At 44.1% G+C, this 21,397-nt stretch overlaps 1 protein-coding gene across 2 annotated transcripts in view; it reads left to right on the plus strand.

Annotated features, from left to right (window-relative positions):
• The first annotated feature begins 207 nt into the window (after window positions 1-207).
• LOC106561202 (semaphorin-3D) overlaps window positions 208-21,397 on the plus strand; it is a 58,266-nt gene continuing 37,076 nt past the window's right edge. The window contains exons 1-2 of one of the 2 annotated variants that reach the window (XM_014124899.2): window positions 208-503; window positions 13,244-13,500. In XM_014124899.2, coding sequence (XP_013980374.1) covers window positions 13,296-13,500 — 205 coding nt within the window. In that variant the 5' untranslated portion in view covers window positions 208-503; window positions 13,244-13,295. The remainder of the gene's footprint in view (window positions 504-13,243; window positions 13,501-21,397) is intronic. The other variant, XM_014124900.2, reaches the window with a different exon arrangement.

Consider the following 21,397-nt stretch of genomic DNA (forward strand, 5'->3'; position numbering starts at 1 on the left):
CCAGTTGTTGTGTTAACATCACTACAATGTATACAAATCAATGTGGTTTTCAACCTATTTGGATGGAGGTTATACAGCAGTGTTATGCAGTTTATAAACTGCATATCTTTCATCTTTTTAGGGGGGCAATGAGTGGGGGTTTGCCATCCCTACTTCCCTCCCTCGAGGCAAGATGTCACATTTCCAACTCAACCCTCTCCATCCATTTAGCACGTGCAAGTGGAGTGCATAGCTAGTTCTTCGCGGACGACGGGGACTTGAGCGTGCGTCAAACTGCTCAGAATTGAATAAAGGAAGCGCAGGGAAATATTGGGGCGATTTCGTTTGAGCAACTTGTATCGCTGCTGTGATACATGCCAGCTAGCCCTTGCCAGGTGTATTGTAAGGTTTCGTGAATGTGTTGTTAAGCTCTGTGTGTGAGTTCAGCTCTGGTCATCATTACGCACGGGAGGAATCCCGCTCCAGCAGCGACAAGACAACGTTGAGAACAGGTACATTGCGAAGTAAGGATGGTTTCGTTTATTTGATATATTACGAACAAATAAGTAAAATACACATACATGTTACATTTGTGTAGAACATGACCATACATCATGCAAATAGTTAATCTGGTAAAAAAAAAAGTTTACAGTGAATAGCCAAATGTGTTGCATTAGAAATGTTGTTGGGTAAATATTTAGTTGGGTATTGGTGTTTTACGCAATGTTTTTCTCTAAGGGGAATGGTTTGATGTCTTCATAGCCTTGTCAGTTTGCCAAAGGCTCTTATGATCTGCGTTTTGCATTGTGACTACTGACTACTGGCACAGTTAGGGCACCTCTAAGTATTTCTTAAAAAACAGTAGGTCTACAAGAATAGTACACAAACAGTGGATTGACAAGGTTTACATTGGTTTACTAACAAGTGGTCTACTTCAAAGCTACAGAAGTGTAGGAGAAAGCTTTTTGATTTGATCTGTGGAGCTCAAATATAAGAGGTGGATAGTTCACATTATACAGATTATCATGAGCCAGGAGTTGATAAATGGATAAGCCTCATACAGTATACACATTTTTCTCTGGATATGATTTACAGTGTTGTCTTTACCTCTCCCAGACCATAAATACTACATACAATGTGGATGATAATATATATCCCGCCGGTATGTGAGGAGTATTTCATAGAGACAGAGACAAAATGTTTAAGATGAGTTTGGTATGATGACATTCTGACAGTCTTCTGACAGTAGTAAACTCTCCTCCTCTCTTCTGCACTTCTTCTCACCTCAATGCTAATAGTCTGGGTTCTGTGTGTGTGTGCCTGTGTGTGTGTGTATTTGTGTGTGGTACTGTCTGTTCACTGTGTTGACTCAGTGGCTTAATACCCTTCAGTCACAATCTGAAGTAGTGCAGATTTTTTCTCTGTAAAATAAATGCTCAAGGGGGCAGCATGACAGAAGATTGACTAAGAAATAATAGAATTGTTAATACAATTTTATAGCATAATAATTCATAGTGAAACATGTCCGCTTTTCTTTGGTTATGTGTGTGCGTGTTTGTGTTTGGTAACAGCTTTAATAATGTGGCAGACGCACACGCACACAGCACACACACACACACACACACACACACACACACACACACACACACACACACACACACACACACACACACACACACACACACACACACACTGTTCAGGGTGCCATAGCAAAACTCAGTCTGATACCCTGTGGTTTAACTGTACCAGTCTGTGTAATGGGAAGGGCAGGAGAAAGACTCAGTCATGAACTGCTACCGTTATTCTAGCCACCTCAGCCTGCTCCCAGCTATTCAGCTCTACTTCAGCTCTACTTCAGCTCTACTTCAGCTCTACTTCAGCTCTACAGCACTCAGCTCTGCTAAAGGTTTACCTAACACCCTACCAGGAGCCAGTGTGTAGGCCATGAAGGGAGAGAGAGAGAGAGAGAGAGAGAGAGAGAGAGAGAGAGAGAGAGAGAGAGAGAGAGAGAGAGAGAGAGAGCGAGAGAGAGAGAGAGAGAGGTAATGTGGATGGTGATATGTGTGGCAGTCGTCCAGTAGTGCCAGTCAGGGTGACGTGAGTAAATAAATCCTGGCTAATTTTCTGCCGTCTCACCTCAGAAAGACAACAGAGGAAAAAACTCCTGTGATTGGACTCTTTAAACAGCAGCCGATCATTACCTCACTGCCCATGCCCTGTCAGACATGCTTAGGACTGATTAGTGTATGTACAGGCACGGGCGTAGACACACGCATAGTGGCATGGACAGTGCGCAAACAAATGGCTGGAGGTTGATTCTGACACAGAAATCTATGTTTGAAAATATTTCGCTTTTGGAAGAGGTAAAATGGATAGCAATTAAGAGGCCGTATCACACCTGCTGTTGTGAAATAAAACAGAATCAATGCTATATCGTAGTGTACAGGCTCCAGTATGCATCAACATTCTGCTGTGTTTACAATGGTCCTCAGGTCCATTCCTGAGCTGTGTGACAGCATCATGTGATTAATGCCTGCACGTTTTCCTGGACTGGGCTGAAAGCATTCCCTCTCTCTCAGAACTGCCCTTGTTTGGTTGTGTATGAGTTTGCATGCTTGTTTGTGTAATTACTATAGAATATTTACTGACGTTTTATCAATAGCATTTCAGGATTTTGGGATGCTGAGCAAATGGAACTGTAGTCTGTTATGTTTTGTGTCAGACAGTATTTTGTTTGATTTGAATCGTGTCCATAGGAGGTTAGAAGACCTAGAATCACCTCAGCAGTTGGACGTTTTCTGACTGGATCGCCAGGCTCCCCTGCCTCAACCGATCTGTCAGGTTCCCGTGCCCCAGCTGACACGACAAGTTCCCGTGCCTCAGCTGGCGTGAAAGGTTCTCGCACATTAGCAGGGTTGGCCGGTCAGCAGGGGGTACTGTCACGTATAATCCCTCTCCGGCCTCTAGGTCATCAGGCTGCTGATTATCCCGCACACCTGTCACCATTGTCTCGCACACCTGCGCCTCATGATACTCACCTGGACTCCATCACCTCCTTGATTATCTTCCCCATACAGTGAGGGGAAAAAGTATTAGATCCCCTGCTGATTTTGTACGTTTGCCCACTGACAAAGAAATGATCAGTCTATAATTTTAATGGTAGGTTTATTTGAACAGTGAGAGACAGAATAACAACAAAAAAATCCAGAAAAACGCATGTCAAAAATGTTATGAATTGATTTGCATTTTAATTAGGGAAATACGTATTTGACCCCCTCTCAATCAGAAAGATTTCTGGCTCCCAGGTGTCTTTTATACAGGTAACGAGCTGAGATTAGGAGCACACTCTTAACCTCTATGGGCTAGGTGGGACACCATTTTAAAGATAAGACTCTCGTTAATCTAACCACACTGTCCGATTTCAAAAAGGCTTTACAACGAAAGCAAAACATTAGATTATGTCAGCAGAGTACCCAGCCAGAAATAATCAGACACCCATTTTTCAAGCTAGCATATAATGTCACATAAACCCAAACCACAGCTAAATGTAGCACTAACCTTTGATGATCTTCATCAGATGACAACCCTAGGACATTATGTTATACAATACATGCATGTTTTGTTCAATCAAGTTCATATTTATATCAAAAACCAGCTTTTTACATTAGCATGTGACTAGCATGTGACTAGCATTCCCACCGAACACTGCCGGTGAATTTACTAAATTACTCACGATAAACGTTCACAAAAAGCATAACAATTATTTTAAGAATTATAGATACAGAACTCCTCTATGCACTCGATATGTCCGATTTTAAAATAGCTTTTCGGTGAAAGCACATTTTGCAATATTCTAAGTAGATAGCCCAGCCATCACGCTAGCTATTTAGACACCCAGCAAGTTTAGCACTCATCAAAGTCAGATTTACTATAAGAAAAGTTTATTACCTTTGTTGTCTTCGTCAGAATGCACTCCCAGGACTTCTACTTCAATAACAAATGTTGGTTTGGTCCAAAATAATCCATCGTTATATCCGAATAGCGGCGTTTTGTTCGTGCGTTCTAGAAACTATCCTAAAGGGTAAATAAGGGTGGCGAGCATGGCGCAATTCGTGACATAAAAATTCTAAATATTCCATTACCGTACTTCGAAGCATGTCAACCGCTGTTTAAAATAAATTTTTATGCCATTTTTCTCATAAAAAAGCGATAATATTCCGACCGGGAATCTGCTCTTAGGTAAACAGACAAAGGAAAAGAAAGCATTCGGTCGAAGCGGGCACGCGCCTAAGCCCATAGTACTCTGAGTGGCCACTTGCCAAAAGCGATAAAGTGTTTCAGCCAGAGCCTGCCTCGATATCGTTCAACTTTTGCCCGGGCTCTGAGACCCTATGGAAGCCGTAGGAAGTGTCACGTTATTGCACAGATCCTGAGTCTTCAATAAAAAGAGCCAAGATGAAACACTACTTCTCAGACAGGCCACTTCCTGCTTGAAATCTTCTCAGGTTTTGGCCTGCCATATGAGTTCTGTTATACTCACAGACACCATTCAAACAGTTTTAGAAACTTTAGGGTGTTTTCTATCCAAAGCCAATAATTATATGCATATTCTAGTTACTGGGCAGGAGTAGTAACCAGATTAAATCGGGTACGTTTTTTATCCAGCCGTGTCAATACTGCCCCCTAGCCCTAACAGGTTAAAGGGAGTGCTCCTAATCTCAGTTTGTTACCTGTATAAAAGACACCTGTCCACAGAAGCAATCAATCAGATTCCAAACTCTCCACCATGGCCAAGACCAAAGAGCTCTCCAAGGATGTCAGGGACAAGATTGTAGACCTACACACGGCTGGAATGGGCTACAAGACCATCGCCAAGCAGCTTGGTGAGAAGGTGACAACAGTTATTCGCAAATGGAAGAAACACAAAAGAACTGTCAATCTCCCTCGGCCTGGGGCTCCATGCAAGATCTCACCTTGTGGAGTTGCAATGATCATGAGAACGGTGAGGAATCAGCCCAGAACTACACGGGAGTATCTTGTCAATGATCTCAAGGCAGCTGGGACTATAGTCACCAAGAAAACAATTGGTAACACACTACGCTGTGAAGGACTGAAATCCTGCAGTGCCCGCAAGGTCCGCCTGCTCAAGAAAGCACATATACATGCCCGTCTGAAGTTTGCCAATGAACATCTGAATGATTCAGAGGACAACTGGGTGAAAGTGTTGTGGTCAGATGAGACCAAAATGGAGCTCATCATCTCAACTCGCTGTGTTTGGAGGAGGAGGAATGCTGCCTATGACCCCAAGAACACCATCCCCACCGTTAAACATGGAGGTGGAAACATTATGCTTTGGGGGTGTTTTTCTGCTAAGGGGACAGGACAACTTCACCGCATCATAGGGACGATGGACGGGGCCATGTACCGTCAAATCTTGGGTGAGAACCTCCTTCCCTCAGTCAGGGCATTGAAAATGGGTTGTGGATGGGTATTCCAGCATGGCAATGACCCAAAACACACGGCCAAGGCAACAAAGGAGTGGCTCAAGAAGAAGCACATTATGGTCCTGGAGTGGCCTAGCCAGTCTCCAGACCTTAATCCCATAGAAAATCTGTGGAGCGAGCTGAAGGTTCGAGTTGCCAAACGTCAGCCTCGAAACCTTAATGACTTGGAGAAGATCTGCAAAGAGGAGTGGGACAAAATCCCTCCTGAGATGTGTGCAAACCTGGTGGCCAACTACAAGAAACATCTGACCTCTGTGATTGCCAACATGGGTTTTGTCACCAAGTACTAAGTCATGTTTTGCAGAGGGGTCAAATACTTATTTCCCTAATTAAAATGCAAGTCAATTGACAACATTTTTGACATGCGTTTTTCTGGATTTTTTTGTTGTTATTCTGTCTCTCACTGTTCAAATGAACCTACCATTAAAATTATAGACTGATCATTTCTTTGTCAGTGGGCAAACGTACAAAATCAGCAGGGGATCAAATACTTTTTTCCCTCACTGTATCTGTCACTCCCCTTGGTTCTTTCCTCAGGTGTTATTGACTCTGTTTCATGTCGGTGCTTTGTTTGTGTTTCGTGGTCATTGTTTCTTTTATTTATTAAAACACTCACTCCCTGAACTTGCTTCCCGACTCTCAGCACACTCATTACAGTATGTGTGCTATGGTGAAGGATATGTCTAGATGTCATGCTCAATGTTTTTATGCTGTATTTTTTATTTGTTTGTTTGTGGAAAAAATAAATACACCTTTATTATAAAAAAAACCCCATTTACCTACTGTTTTACCGAACTTCATGTGTATATACAGTATTCTAGTAAAGGCTCATCCTATATAACTACTGCTGTACACACCTTTCCTATTCATATACTGTCCATAATGTCTATACACACCATCATATACATATTTATGTTCCGGACTCTGTCATTGCTCATTCTAATATTTCTATATTTCTTCATTCCTTTCTTTACATTTTGGGATTCGCGTTTATTGTTTTACGGCACTGTTGGAGCTAGGAACATACGCATTTCGCTACACATGCAAAATATGTATAGGTGACCAATAACATTTGATTTGATGCTGTATCGTTGTTTACTATAGCCTTTATGGTTGTGCAATGAAACACATTTCACCCCTTTCTCTATAACCGAGGGAGGTCTCACTTTGTGTGTGTATGTGTGAAACACAACAGTTTACTTATGGTAGTACAGGGAGGTCTCGTCCGGAGTGAGATGAGGTGAGTGAGGCGATAGAGAGAAGGGGAACTAATATTAGTGGAAATATTTGAAAACCAATATTATAGGAGAATTTATGAACAGTATTACACAGACATCAATTCAGAGTTCTGTTAGTGTAAGTCCATGGAAGCTTTTATGAATGGAGAAACAACAAACTACCACAATGACCAACACATTACAGCACCAACACTGACTATGAGAAATCCTGCTTCAAGTTGATATAGGTCTTTCTGAGCTCTGTTTTATTATAGTTCTCTCAACACTGTTTTGATATAGTTCTCTTACCACTGTTTTATTATAGTTCTCCCAACACTGTTTTATTATAGTTCTCTCAACACTGTTTGATATAGTTCTCTTAACCACTGTTTTGAGAGAACTATATTATAGTTCTCTCAACACTGTTTTATTATAGTTCTCTCAATACTGTTTTATTATAGTTCTCTCAACACTGTTTTATTATAGTTCTCTCAACACTGTTTTATTATAGTTCTCTTAACTCTGTTTTATTATAGTTCTCTCAACACTGTTTTATTATAGTTCTCTCAACACTGTTTTATTATAGTTCTCTCAATACTGTTTTATTATAGTTCTCTTAACTCTGTTTTATTATAGTTCTCTCAACACTGTTTTATTATAGTTCTCTCAACACTGTTTTATTATAGTTCTCTCAACACTGTTTTATTATAGTTCTCTCAACACTGTTTTATTATAGTTCTCTCTCAACACTGTTTTATTACTAGAGTTAATAGCTAATAGAGATTATTTAAATGTTGCTGGTATATTTTATGTTGTGTATTGTTTCAACATAACATAGCGTCAGTCGTGTATTTAGCCTAGTAGACAGACTCACATAGAACCACATGGGGGTTAGCAACATGCTTTCTTAAACTGTAGAAGAAAACATGATTGACTGTTGCCAAGAAAAACAGTTAAAGTCCTGAGAGCTAAAACCAATTACCTCTGTTATTACGCCAAGTATGTGTCACTGGTCAGGGAATACTGTGTGTGTGTGTGTGTGTGTGTGTGTGTGTGTGTGTGTGTGTGTGTGTGTGTGTGTGTGTGTGTGTGTGTGTGTGTGTGTGTGTGTGTGTGTGTGTGTGTGTGTGTGTGTGTGTGTGTGTGTAATCTAGAGTAATAGGAAGTCTAATACACTTTGTCCTTGACAGATGTGATAATGGCTTACTTACTGGCTACAACATTGATAGATAATGTTTTACCAAGGGTGGTCTATCCTTGTCTCACTCTCTTTCCATCTCCCTCACAGACCGCTAAATGCTTTACTTCGGGTAGTCTTCAGAGGGAAGTGCTCCGGGCAGAGAGAGAGAGAGAGAGAGAGAACAATTTGAGGGAACATTCCTCTGGTACTGTTTATGAGTCTCATCAGAAAGACACAACAAATGGGGTTCCATTACAATGATTCCCAAATGATTTGCTGGGGACTCTGCTACGTCGGTCATGATCAGTCCTTGTTGGGTCATGGCTGGTACTTCAGAAACAGGATTTTGTATATTTTAGTGACATGCTTTTGGGTTGGGTGTGTCACGGTTCAGAACATTTTGGCAAAAACAGTTTAGTAATTCAAAGAGGAATGCTGTAATTTTGATGAGACATCATTTTGTAGGGCTGAACACCACACACTGTAACTGAACTTAACACCATCCAGACTCTCCATGGTGTGTGTGTGTGTGTGTGTGTGTGTGTGTGTGTGTGTGTGTGTGTGTGTGTGTGTGTGTGTGTGTGTGTGTGTGTGTGTATGAACTATTAGCTTTGGATCTGTCACTATCATAACCATTTCCCATTGGCCCCTTCACCGTGTGCCTCCCACCCTGCCAAATATAATAGTTACTGTTGGTCCGCCAGGAAACACACACACAGACACACAGACGAACACACACACACAGACGAACACACACGCTCACACACCTAATGTAGCCTGCCAGGAAACAGGGATGTTAGCTTAACCTGCATGGCACTGGCTGGGCAACCAACTCTCTCACTAGTTCCATCTTTACTTCTCCGCCTTTCTCTCTCTCTCTCTCCCTCTCATGTGCTCTATCTAGATGAATGGTGCCTTCAGTATTAGAGTGTCTAGTGTAAAGTAGAGCCATAGTTACATATTCTCCAGAGACAGTTAGTAGGTCTGAGGTCAAAGCCTCCATTGACTGACATACCAAACCAAACCCCACCCAACTGCACATGCGCGCACACGCACACACACACATACACAATACACACACGCACGCACGCGCGCACACATACACACACGCACGCACACACATACACACACATACACACACACACGCACGCACACACACACACACACACACACACACACACACACACACACACACACACACACACACACACACACACACACACACACACACACACACTCTCTCTCTCTCTCTCTCTCTCTATTTCTATCATGGCACATACATGATCTGACCTGACGTTTTTCTAATACTTTAATGGGGCTGTACCTCTCTCTGACATTCTAACTCACTCTCTCCAATAGTGTTTAGTAGAGCTAAGCCCACTGCCTCCTTCCTCATATCTATAATCTCTATCAGAGCTGGCTGAGAGGGTTGTTGATCTCATAACACTTGAGCCTCCCTCTCTGTTAACACTGCATTCTTCAACACAGATTCTGCAGAGGCACTGATAGAATGCTTTGTGTGTGTGTGTGCCTGCGTGCGTGCGTGTGTGCGTGTGCGTGAGTAATATGGGTGTTCATGCGTGAACTTTACTCGCCCGGTCTAGATCTTGTCATCACCCCCTGATGTGAGGGAGGAAGATCCCCACAACGACTAAATGTCTTACACATAAACACACACACCCTGATACATTATCTAGAGGCTGAGACGCTTCATCCAAATAAACATCAGTCTGTTCTATCAATCCCTAATCCTCTTCAGTACTAGTCTTGAAAACCCAACCCTAGGCAACACAGTGACTACGAACAAATTGCGAGGCAGACATGCCAGAACGTTGGGATTCAAAACCAAAGTTTGCAGGCAAAACCTTGCAAGCTATCTATCCCCTTGCGAAATGCACTCAGAGAGAAATAACCTCCCTGATCTCCATCTTGCTCGCTACTATTTAGTATTTTATTCAAGCAGATAAAGTAATGATGTAGGCAGTGACGTAGTTCTTCTGCCAAAGGAATCCATCATTGAACCCAGACCCTAGTCACTGTGTTGCCCAGTGCCAGATTTTCGAGACTACATCAGTACAGGGCTATAGAGAGATGGGTGTGTGTTGTGGATGGATTCATGCCCAGCCAGGTCACCTGTAAAACAAGTCAGTATTCGACGTCCATCCATATCTGAGGTTGTCGGGAGATGACCGGCCACTAGGGGCAACAGTGAGTGCTGTTACCTTCATGTAGGTTGTGGTTTTGCTAGGGTGTTGTGGACGGTGATGGCAGATGGGTGTAAGCATCTGCCTCTGGTGCCAAACGTCTCATGTGAGCAGAGTTGAGCTGTTGGAAATCCTGCTCCTCCCTTTGTCAACTCCATGTCCTTTCCAACCGCTCTGCGCTCCAAGGAAAAAACACTGCCTCTCCAAATTCGCTCCTTTATTTAAAATCACAATTTAACCAAGACCCATCTATTTTTGTGATTACCTGGACCTACCATTTGGTTTTGAAGTATTGAAACCAAGCTTTATGAATTTGAATTTAATGTATTTGAATAAACATGAAAAGGGGAATGTAACAAGCGCACATCATTTCAAATAGGCTACATGTCATATTAAACAGCATATAAACATTCTAGGTCAGGAGCCAGACAGGGCTTTCAATTATTTCAAGGCTATAGCCTACAAAGAAATACATTGTGAAGCATTTGCGAGTGTGACTCAAAAGGCTGGTAGGGACATACCTTTGAAATAATTTTTTAGAATTCATGTTAAGAAACACGAGTTTCGCCCGTCTGTGGCTTCAGGCTCAAGTGATGGTGCCTGGAGAGCAGGCCAGCAGCTGAGAATATCCTCTCTTCACTTGCAGAGCCGCGGGGGATGATAAACACCCTTTTGGCGACTATTTCTCCAGGCTGGGCAGAGAGGCACAGTTAAATTTTTTTATAATATTCTATAGGTAGGCCTAAATGTTTTTAAGCAAAATAATTCAATCAAAATGACATTTTCTTTGAGCATGGGAATATGCCAGGCCTATTGGGCCAAAATCAATTATGGCCTATTGTATAGATAATCAAAAATGTATGCACTCGTTCTGGATAAGGGCGTCTGCTAAATTAGAAACATTTAAAAAATGTAGAACAAAAATGAACCAAATGTTTACGAGATCAGATTTTTATTTAATAAATATTTAGCTACAAAGACATACTTAGTTATCGACCCACCTCGTTCCTTTCTTTTAGCAAGTGCACGCAGTAAGTACACCATCATGCTTTCGGTATACATGTGTTTTCAGATTCCACAATGATTCTTTAGTTGTGGACACTACATCACCACACTCCCTCTCTTGCTCTTGGTCCTCATCTTTGTAAGTCACCTTGATTTAGCACCTGTGTGTTTAATCTGTTTCTTTATGAATTTATTTAGCGAACTCCATGGCAGTAGCTAAAGCAGGGGGCTATCGCAGCACACAAGTAGACTACAAATGCATGCTGGGCCGGGCATGCCCTGAGCTTGTGAAGTGAGTGCTACTGGAGTGCTACTGGAGCGAAATTGGTGCAGGTGAAAAGGCCAACTCTCCATCCTTTTAGAATCTGGCTCCGCGCTCCAGTCAAATCGGGCACGCTCCGCACCTCGCTCCGGTCCAAGCTCCGCTCCGCTCACATACTCTGGTTCCAATCCAGCGATAGAAAGTTGTTTCTACCCCAAACCTTAACCCTTACCTTAACCATTCGCAGTTAATGCCTAACCTTAAGACTTCTGAGTTAATGCCTAAACTTAACCCTAACCTTAAAAGTTTCTAGTTAATGCCTAAACTTAACCATAAACACTTTTGAAATTTGACGTTTGGAACTACTTCAAAATGTGACGTTTGAGAAACATCGATTCTGACTTGAGACTGTGAGCGCTAGTTGTACTGCCTCAGCTCTGATTCCTGTTTTTCTAAACAGGGGTGATATGGTGTATCTCTGCCAATTTGGGGATACATTCCACATAACTCTCTTTCTCTTTTGCTTTCTATCTAACTTGGCAACTTGGATAAATGTTTTCTGTTGTAGAATGTGTATGTAGAATGAATCACATTCATTCATTTAGTCTGACATTATTTATGTTCCACCTAGACAGGTTGATGTATGTTATCTGTGTGTGGGGGGGCAGAGAGAGAGGGAGAGAGGGAGGAGAGAGAGGGAGGTAGTGAAAGAGAGATGGTGAGAGAGGGGAGGATCTGCATTCTGAACCTTCATTTGTGATTGGTTAGTTAATCATTAACAAGATGGAATATGTGGGATGTGTTGGGATGTATCACTGCAAGGAAATACCGAACGTTATGAGAGTCCAGGACACTGCAGTGTTATTAGTTAATCAACCCTACAGGTCTCTCCCCTTGTCACCCTTAGTCTCACCCCTCTGAACCTCTACTGACTAAACAATAACCAATAAGTCAATGTCCTCTCACTGTAGGCTGCCCCTAAACACTTTGCTGTACTCTCTATCCATCCGTCTTGTCTAACGGCAGTATTATTGGTATAAACTTGGTCTTAACAGCTCTCTGATGTAGCGTTAAGAGACAGACATGACTTAGAACATTTATAACAGAAGATAAAGGAATTGTTGAGACTGGGTCATCAGCCTAATGCAGAACCATGGGCTAGAATCATTTTGGCATTCAGGTACAGATACCAGATCTTCATTTGATCATAATGTTGTTGCAGGAATTTTAATGCAAACTTATAGTGTATTTGAAGTTTTAAAAGGCTTCTAAATGTTGTAATTTTCATAAAGAATTTTTAGACATTTATCAACCCCTACAAAAAAGGTTGATTAATTATAATCCACATAATAATTCACATTTCCTGTTGCTGCAGTATTATTTTCCTGCTGTTGCAAACTGGCTCAAATTTAGGCCCTACATCTATACATAATGAAATGAGTTTAGCATGAGAAAGAAAGAGACAGATAGAGAAGGAGAGCGGGAGAGAAGCGAGGAGAGAGAGACTTTAGAAAGAAGGATGGATGTGTGAAAGACGACGGCTGTTTTTGTTGGCCTGACCTTTTGTTTTGGTTAAACATATTTAGATGGACACAAAAGAAGAGGCAGGGACAGGCAACAGCTGATGTAGGCCTGGTATAGAGAACAGCATGCTTTTAGGGTACCATGTAGAAACAGCTGAATACTCTCACACACACACACACACACACACACACACACACACACACACACACACACACACACACACACACACACACACACACACACACAGGGATAGACAGGAATAGAGAGAGGAAGCGAGAGGGAGAAAGAGAGGAAGAGAGAGGGAGAGAGAGAGAGAGAGACCTCCCTTAACTCTTTAACTCCTGACATTGCTTTCCTCCTCCTTTCAGGATGGTTGAGGAACAGTAGCAGAAGAGAGAAGAAAACCTCCACTCTCTCATCATGAAGACTAGAGGAACAAATCCTGATCCTTGGGAGAGGAGCCAGGGTGAGAGGCTGTCCGGGAGCTCCGCTGGAAGTCAGGGGAGGATTAGGCTGTCTCTAGCCCACCCAGGGCTGCTGCTTCTGGGGATAGTACTGCTGGTCCTCCTGCCCTCTGGAGAAAGTGTCAAACAGAATGTACCCAGAGTCAAACTCAGCTACAAAGGTAAGAGACTAGGATATATGGTACAATAATGAAATGCTGATGCACAGATGGCCGAGTGATGGCTATTATTTAGGACAAATTAAAGAATCATGTTTAATATGTGACTTAACCACATGAATTTGATTCTACTAGTTTTAATAGATGTTTTAGCTGGGAGGATGAACTAGCTATGACCCACAAGTAGGTCCTCAACCAACATTTTGGGTACCAGCGGTCTAAATGTAGGTTGGCATGGGTTGTTGGTAGCATGCTTTAACCAGGAAATGACCGCCACATCTAAACAGAGAGAATATGATATCTACAACAGAGGTAGAACATAATACTGTACATGCAGCAGTGCAACACACACAACAGCTATTTCTCTATCATCGTGCCAGCTACTTCAACTACTCCTCTATGTTAACACCAGCTACCTGCAGTATTTTCTATTCTCAGCTGCGGTGAATTACCCATAAATGAGCCGTTCTCTGGCCCACTGTCCAGAGGATTGTTCTGACTTCTAGCTCTCTCTTCTTCCCTCTCTTTTCGATTGTTTTACTTTTGTCTTTCTTCACTTTTCTTTTCGGCTCCTGTGAGTTCGACCATAGGGATCCTAACTGTTATCAGAACACACATACACACATACAACACATAAAAGCTCCCTTGGTCACTGTGTTAATAGATATGAGGCGTAAAAGATCACTTGAAAACAGAGAGAGTGATGTCGGGGGTCCATGCTGTTGGGTTGTGTTTATCATGTTATACAACTACAATAACTCTACATACAGTCTTTTTAGCCTCCACAGTATTGACAATTTTAGTCTCTACAGTAAGGTAAATGTCATTTCCGCCCTGTTAAAATGTTAAATCTCTGAAGCATTTATAGTGAAAGATGATGAATATGCAAACATTTAATTTGTTTTGAATACACATGTACTTTATAGAGTTCTATATTTATACAGAAATAAAGAATTAGTATGCGTATATCATGAAGTTCTTCATTGAAGTATGCAGCTCAGCTGGGCCTGGGTCTGGGGTAGCTGTGGTCCTCTGTGTGTGTCAGTGTGTTTAGTGTTGGGTAAACTAGAGACTGTGTTTGTTTTGAGCCCCAAAAGGGAAGCTATGGCTCCTTAAAAATCCATTTTAGCTCCAAAGCAAAAATAACATTTGAACTCTAACAAAAACCCTACAGTAACGCAAACTCCCAAACCACTCATACAACCTCATTACAAGCTTTACTCTAACGCCCTGATGTCTGTGCAACCCCACTGCAACCCCTACTTCAACCCCACTGCAACCCCTACTTCAACCCCACTGCAACCCCAACTTCAACCCCACTGCATTCCCACTGCAACCCCACTGCAACCCCTACTTCAACCCCACTGCAACCCCTACTTCAACCCCACTGCAACCCCTACTTCAACCCCACTGCAACCCCTACTTCAACCCCACTGCAACCCATACTTCAACCCCACTGCATTCCCACTGCAACCCCACTGCAACCCCTACTTCAACCCCACTGCAACCCCACTGCAACCCCACTGCAACACCAACTTCAACCCCACTGCAACCCCTACTTCAACCCCACTGCAACCCCTACTTCAACCCCACTGCAACCCATACTTCAACCCCTACTTCAACCCCACTGCAACCCCACTGCAACCCCTACTTCAACCCCACTGCAACCCCACTGCAACCCCAACTTCAACCCCACTGCAACCCCTACTTCAACCCCACTGCAACCCCTACTTCAACCCCACTGCAACCCCAACTTCAACCCCACTGCATTCCCACTGCAACCCCACTGCAACCTCTACTTCAACCCCACTGCAACCCCTACTTCAACCCCACTGCAACCCATACTTCAACCCCACTGCATTCCCACTGCAACCCCACTGCAACCCCACTGCAACCCCACTGCAACCCCACTGCAACCCCTACTTCAACCCCACTGCAACCCCTACTTCAACCCCACTGCAACCTCTACTTCAACCCCACTGCATTCCCACTGCAACCCCACTGCAACCCCACTGCAACCCCACTGCAACCCCTACTTCAACCCCACTGCAACCCCTACTTCAACCCCACTGCAACCCCTACTTCAACCCCACTGCAACCCCTACTTCAACCCCACTGCATTCCCACTGCAACCCCACTGCAACCCCACTGCAACCCCACTGCAACCCCACTGCAACACCAACTTCAACCCCACTGCAACGCCTACTTCAACCCAGACCACCAAACCCTGATCTAACGCATAACCCCTAAACCCCCAACACAAATTCATCACTCACTAGTTCACATTCACTACTCTAACCCCTATGCAAACCCCCTCACCCCAATTCCAACTCTCATCCCCTAACCCTAACATCCTGCCTTGGCCGAGTCTATTACAAACCCAGCATGGCTGAAAATATATGCTCCTTTACATGTTGATCATTTCCAACATAATTACATTGTAGTACATAAATTGAGTAGGAATAATAACTGCCTTAAACACTATTTATTTAGCAAATTGGCCTGTGGAAATGTTCAGCTCTGCAGTTTGTGTTGTTTCATGCCAGTTGAAAACATGAGCCATATTTTTATTTTTAACTAGGCAAGTCAGTTAAGAACAAATTCTTATTTACAATGACGTCCTAGGAACAGTGTGTTAACTGCCTGTTCAGGCACAGAACAACCGATTTTTACCTTATCAGCTCGGGGATTCGATCTAGCAACCTTTCGGTTACTGGCCCAATGCTCTAACCACTAAGCTACCTGCCACCCCATATAGTTCAGCAAAACAAATATATTACAGTCATTTGTTTATTGGACCAAAATGCTCACGTTAAATCCATTTATGATTATCATGAAGCATCACTTGTGTGTCCCAATCTTCATATTACTTTCGCTTTGGTCTTCCAACAACATGTGGGAGGAAACAGCCCAATAGCTGCTCTAACTGCTGTGTGAATAGGATATATTCAGTAGCCGGTATCACCGTTATAGCCCCTGTCTGCCCTAATAATCAGATGCGCTCATAAATGTGCTGATACTAACGGAATGGTTTAGAGATCTCAAGTTATGACGCTGCGTGCATTTCATCAAATGCTAAATAATGCGCGGTTATTTTCCTGTTTGGTCCGGACTGTGTTCTCACCAGCAGCGAACCGCACCATGGTACGAATTTAATCGGACCGAGACCACCCTTTTTGAGCGAACCACGGTGTGTTGCTTAGTGTGCTCCCGAGTGAGGATAGAATGTTCATACCAGTCCAAACGAACAGAACTAATGGGGTAAATGCACCAGGGTTCGGAAAACCGCAGCTGAAAGCCCTCTGCGAGTGTATTAACCTCTCTGCCCCCAGGCTTTGGGGTGTCAGTACAGCTCCATGTTAGGTTGCCTCTGTCAAGGGGAGTGAAGGATGAAATCCATCAAAGCAAAATCATTCCTGATTGAACTCACACTTCAAAAACAACATCACCCCCTCTCTGAAAACACTGTTGGTAAAGTCAAATTCCATCAAAGTCAATCATATTCGTTTGAATGCACTCCTCCAAAGCATCGTCATCCCTTTATGATCACACGCTTCAAGCACACACATCATCCCTGGCTTAATGAACTGGATTTCAGAAAGCTGATTCTCAGTGAACTTTCCTCTCAATAACCATCAGCCAATGTTTCACCTCTACTCTAACAGAGGTGAAAGAGTTCAGGATTTTCCAAGAGGGAGAACAATCATTTAAGGTCTTCTGATATGCCAGCCCTAGCTCTAGCCCTAGCCCTAGCTCTAGCCCTAGCTCTAGCCCTAGCCCTAGCTCTAGCTCTAGCTCTAGCCCTAGCTCTAGCCCTAGCCCTAGCCCTAGCCCTAGCTCTAGCCCTAGCTCTAGCCCTAGCCCTAGCTCTAGCCCTAGCTCTAGTGCTCTGAAACCACTCTCTCAGTGTCTGTGCGGATCCATCATAAAAATATACTGTATGGCTACAGTACGGCTCCCGTCCAATGACACACAGCAAAATGATCCAAACATAATCTTATCACAGCAGACTTTGTTATGACATGAGCTGTGACGACAGAATGAGGGTAAATGTGCTACTGTCATACTAGTGGCTCCTTGCCAATGTACAAGAGGGACAGTTTGGCTATAATGTAACATTATAATAGGATAATGTATTAGGACAGTTTAGTTTATGAAATAATATGAGCATATATTCTACAGAGTTAATCTGACTGGCCCTCTCTCTATTAACTCATGTCAATCAGTTGTTCCATAACCCACATTCTGACCCAGATCAGGACAAGCACTTTTCTTTATAGCTAGGAATTCTATGAAACTGTAAAGCCACGTTCTCCATCTCTCTTCGTTAGAGGAACACTTCCATGTCTGGAAATGTCTGAGCCACGCTTTAGCTAATTCCTTTCTCTTGCATAGTTTGATGGGTCGATGGCTCTCTGATATTTTCACAGTGTTCCTATACAGTATAGCGGGAGTGTTAACCCTTACGCTAGTGAAGACATTCCTATCTGTCACAAGTGTATAGAGGATGAGTGTCACATCGTTCGTCGGAAGGAGCGGACCAAAGTGCAGCTTGTGTATCGTTCGACATATTTTATTGAACTGTGAAACTATGCAAGATATACAAATAAACTAAAGAACAAAAACAACAAACCGTGACGAAGAGGTGCAACATACACTAACTCAAAAACAATCTCCCACAAACCCAGGTGGGAAAAACAACTACTTAAGTATGATCTCCAATTAGAGACAACGATGACCAGCTGCCTCTAATTGGAGATCATCCCCAAATACAACAACATAGAAATACAAAAACTAGAACATAACAACATAGACAATCTAAACTAGAAAAAAAAACCCTGTCACGCCCTGACCTACTCTACCATAGAAAATAACAGCTTTCTATGGTCAGGATGTGACAGTACCCCCCCCCCCAAAGGTGCGGACTCTGAACGCAAACTAAAAAAAATAATAATAAAAAAAAGAGAGGGTTAGGGTGGGTGACTAATGTCGGTGGCGGCTCTGGTGCAGGACGAAGACACTTCTCATCCCGCGGATCCTCCAGCAGAGGAGGCGGCTCCGGTTTGGGGCGTAGCCCCCGCTCCACCCGCTGATCCCTCCGCTTTTGTGTCACCGGACCCTGGATCACCGGAGGTTCTGGACTGCAGACCGCCGCTGGAGGTTCTGGACTGCAGACCGCCGCTGGAGGTTCTGGACTGCAGACCGCCGCTGAAGACTCCGGACTGCAGACCGTCGCTGGAGACTCCGGACTGCAGACCGTCGCTGGAGACTCCGGACTGCAGGACATCGCTGGAGACTCCGGACTGCAGGACGTCGCTGGAGGCTCCGGACTGGAGGACGTCGCTGGAGGCTCCGGACTGGAGGACGTCGCTGGAGGCTCCGGACTGGAGAACGTCGCTGGAGGCTCCGGACTGTGGGCCCTCTCAGGAGGCTCCGGACTGTGGGCCCTCTCAGGAGGCTCCGGACTGTGGGCCGTCTCAGGAGGTTCCGGACTGTGGGCCGTCTCAGGAGGTTCCGGACTGTGGGCCGTCTCAGGAGGTTCCGGACTGTGGGCCGTCTCAGGAGGTTCCGGACTGTAAAACGTCACCGGAAGCTCTGGACTGGGAACTGTCGCAGGAACCTCTGGACTGGGAACTGTAGCCGGAAGCTCTGGACTGGGAATGCGCACTGGAGACCTGATGCGTGGGGCTGGCACAGGTGGCGCCAGACTGGTAACACACACCTCAAGGCGAGTGCGGGGAGCAGGAACAGGACATACTGGACTGGAGAGACTCACTGGAGGCCTAGTGCGTGGAGCCGGGACAGGTGGCCCCAGACTGGTGACACGCACTTTAGGGCGAGTGCGAGGAGCCGGGACAGGATATACTAGACCGTGGAGGCGCACTGGAGGTCTGGAGCGTATGGCTGGCACAACCCGTCCTGGCTGGATGCTCAGTTTAGCCCGACAAGTGCAGGGCTCTGGCACAGGACGAACTGGGCTGTGAAGGCGTACTGGCAACACAGTGCGTAGAGCTGGCGCAGGATATCCTGGACCGAGGAGGCGTACTGGAGACCAGGAGCGCTGAGCCGGCACAATCCTTCCTGGCTGAATGCCCACTCTAGCACAGCAAATGCGGGATGCAGGCACAGATCGCACCGGGCTATGAATGCGCACTGGTGATATAGTGCGCATCACAGCATAACTCGGTGCCTGACTGGTCACATGCTCCCCACGGTAAGCACGGGGAGTTGGCTCAGGTCTACAACCTGACTCCGTCAATCTCCCCGAGTGCCCCCCCCCATTTTCTTTTTTTTGAGCTGTCTCTCGGGCTTCCGTCGTTGCCGTGCTAGTTCCTTGTATTGTCGCCGTTCCTCTCTCGCTATCGCCGCCTGCTTCCATGGCAGGGTCTTGTCCCCTGCCATTACCTCCTCCCAGGTCAAGGATGTCCTCCACTCTCTTCTCTCCCGAGCCCAGGATCCCTGCTCCTCCTGGGCACGCTGCTTGGTCCTTTGATAGTGGGAGATTCTGTCACGTCGTTCGTCGGAAGGAGCGTACCAAAGTGCATCGTTCCACATATTTTATTGAACTGTGAAACTATGCAAGATACCCAAATAAACTAAAGAACAAAAACAACAAACCGTGACGAAGAGGTCCAACATACACTAACTCAAAAACAATCTCCCACAAACGCAGGTGGGAAAAACAACTACTTAAGTATGATCTCCAATTAGAGACAACGATGACCAGCTGCCTCTAATTGGAGATCATCCCAAAAAACAACAACATAGAAATACAAAAACTAGAACATAACAACATAGAAAATCTAAATTACAAAACCCCCCTGTCACGCCCTGACCTACTCTACCATAGAAAATAACAGCTTTCTATGGTCAGGACGTGACAATGAGACAGTCGCAGGTTTAGAACTACTGAATTTATTAAAGCACAAAATATATATATAAGCGGGACGAAACCCAAAGTGCAAAATAATAAAGTACTCAGGAAAACAAGCAACATTTACAATTACCGAAAAATACATTTACATTACATTTTAGCAGACGCTCTTATCCAGAGCGACTTACAGTAGGAATGCATACATTTCATTTTTTTATACATTCTTTTTCTGTGCTGGCCCCCCGTGGGAATCAAACCCACAACCCTGGTGTTGCAAACACCATGCTCTACCAACTGAGCTACAGGGAAGACAAATGACAGAGGGAGTATATATACAGTGATAGAGTGGGGATTGGAACCAGGTGTGTGTAATGATGATGAGACAAGTCCGGGGTTGATGAGAGAAGGGCGTTTGCCAGCAGCAGGTTCGGCAGCAGCTAGAAGGCCGGCGTCGCTGATCGCCTGAGCTGGATAGGAGTGGGAGCCAAAGCGAAGGCTGGTGTGACACTATCTAAAAATAATGTTGAACATGGCATTGATTTAGTTTTACTGAAGATCACAAGGTTTTAACGCCATGATCTAATTAACTTCAGATTTTCTACAGACTATCTACAGACTATAAGTAAGATTTAAACTAACTATCTGCTAACCTTAACCCTGATCCTTAACCTTAACCCTTATCCTTAACCCTTATTCTAACCCTTGCCTTAACCCTTAGTTAACCCTTATTCTTAACCTAACCCTAACCTTAGCAAGCAGTTACTTATCAACATATAGTTTGTTGATAGTATGACCATCTGTAGACATCTACAGATGGATCATCCGGACTCTCCAAATAAAGTGTGACCAAACTATAATGTATTTCCCTTCAGGATATCCATAAGTCTATCATAAGCAGACACATCTTTGTTTCTGTCACTGTTGATTCCCAGCCTCAGAAAACTGGATAGGGAGGAGAGGAAAGGAAGACTTTTAGTCACCATAGTTACCACACCCTGGGCTGTGGCACTGTAGCTGTCACACGCA

The sequence above is a fragment of the Salmo salar genome, chromosome ssa10, assembly GCF_905237065.1.
Source record: "Salmo salar chromosome ssa10, Ssal_v3.1, whole genome shotgun sequence".
NCBI lineage: Eukaryota > Metazoa > Chordata > Actinopteri > Salmoniformes > Salmonidae > Salmo > Salmo salar.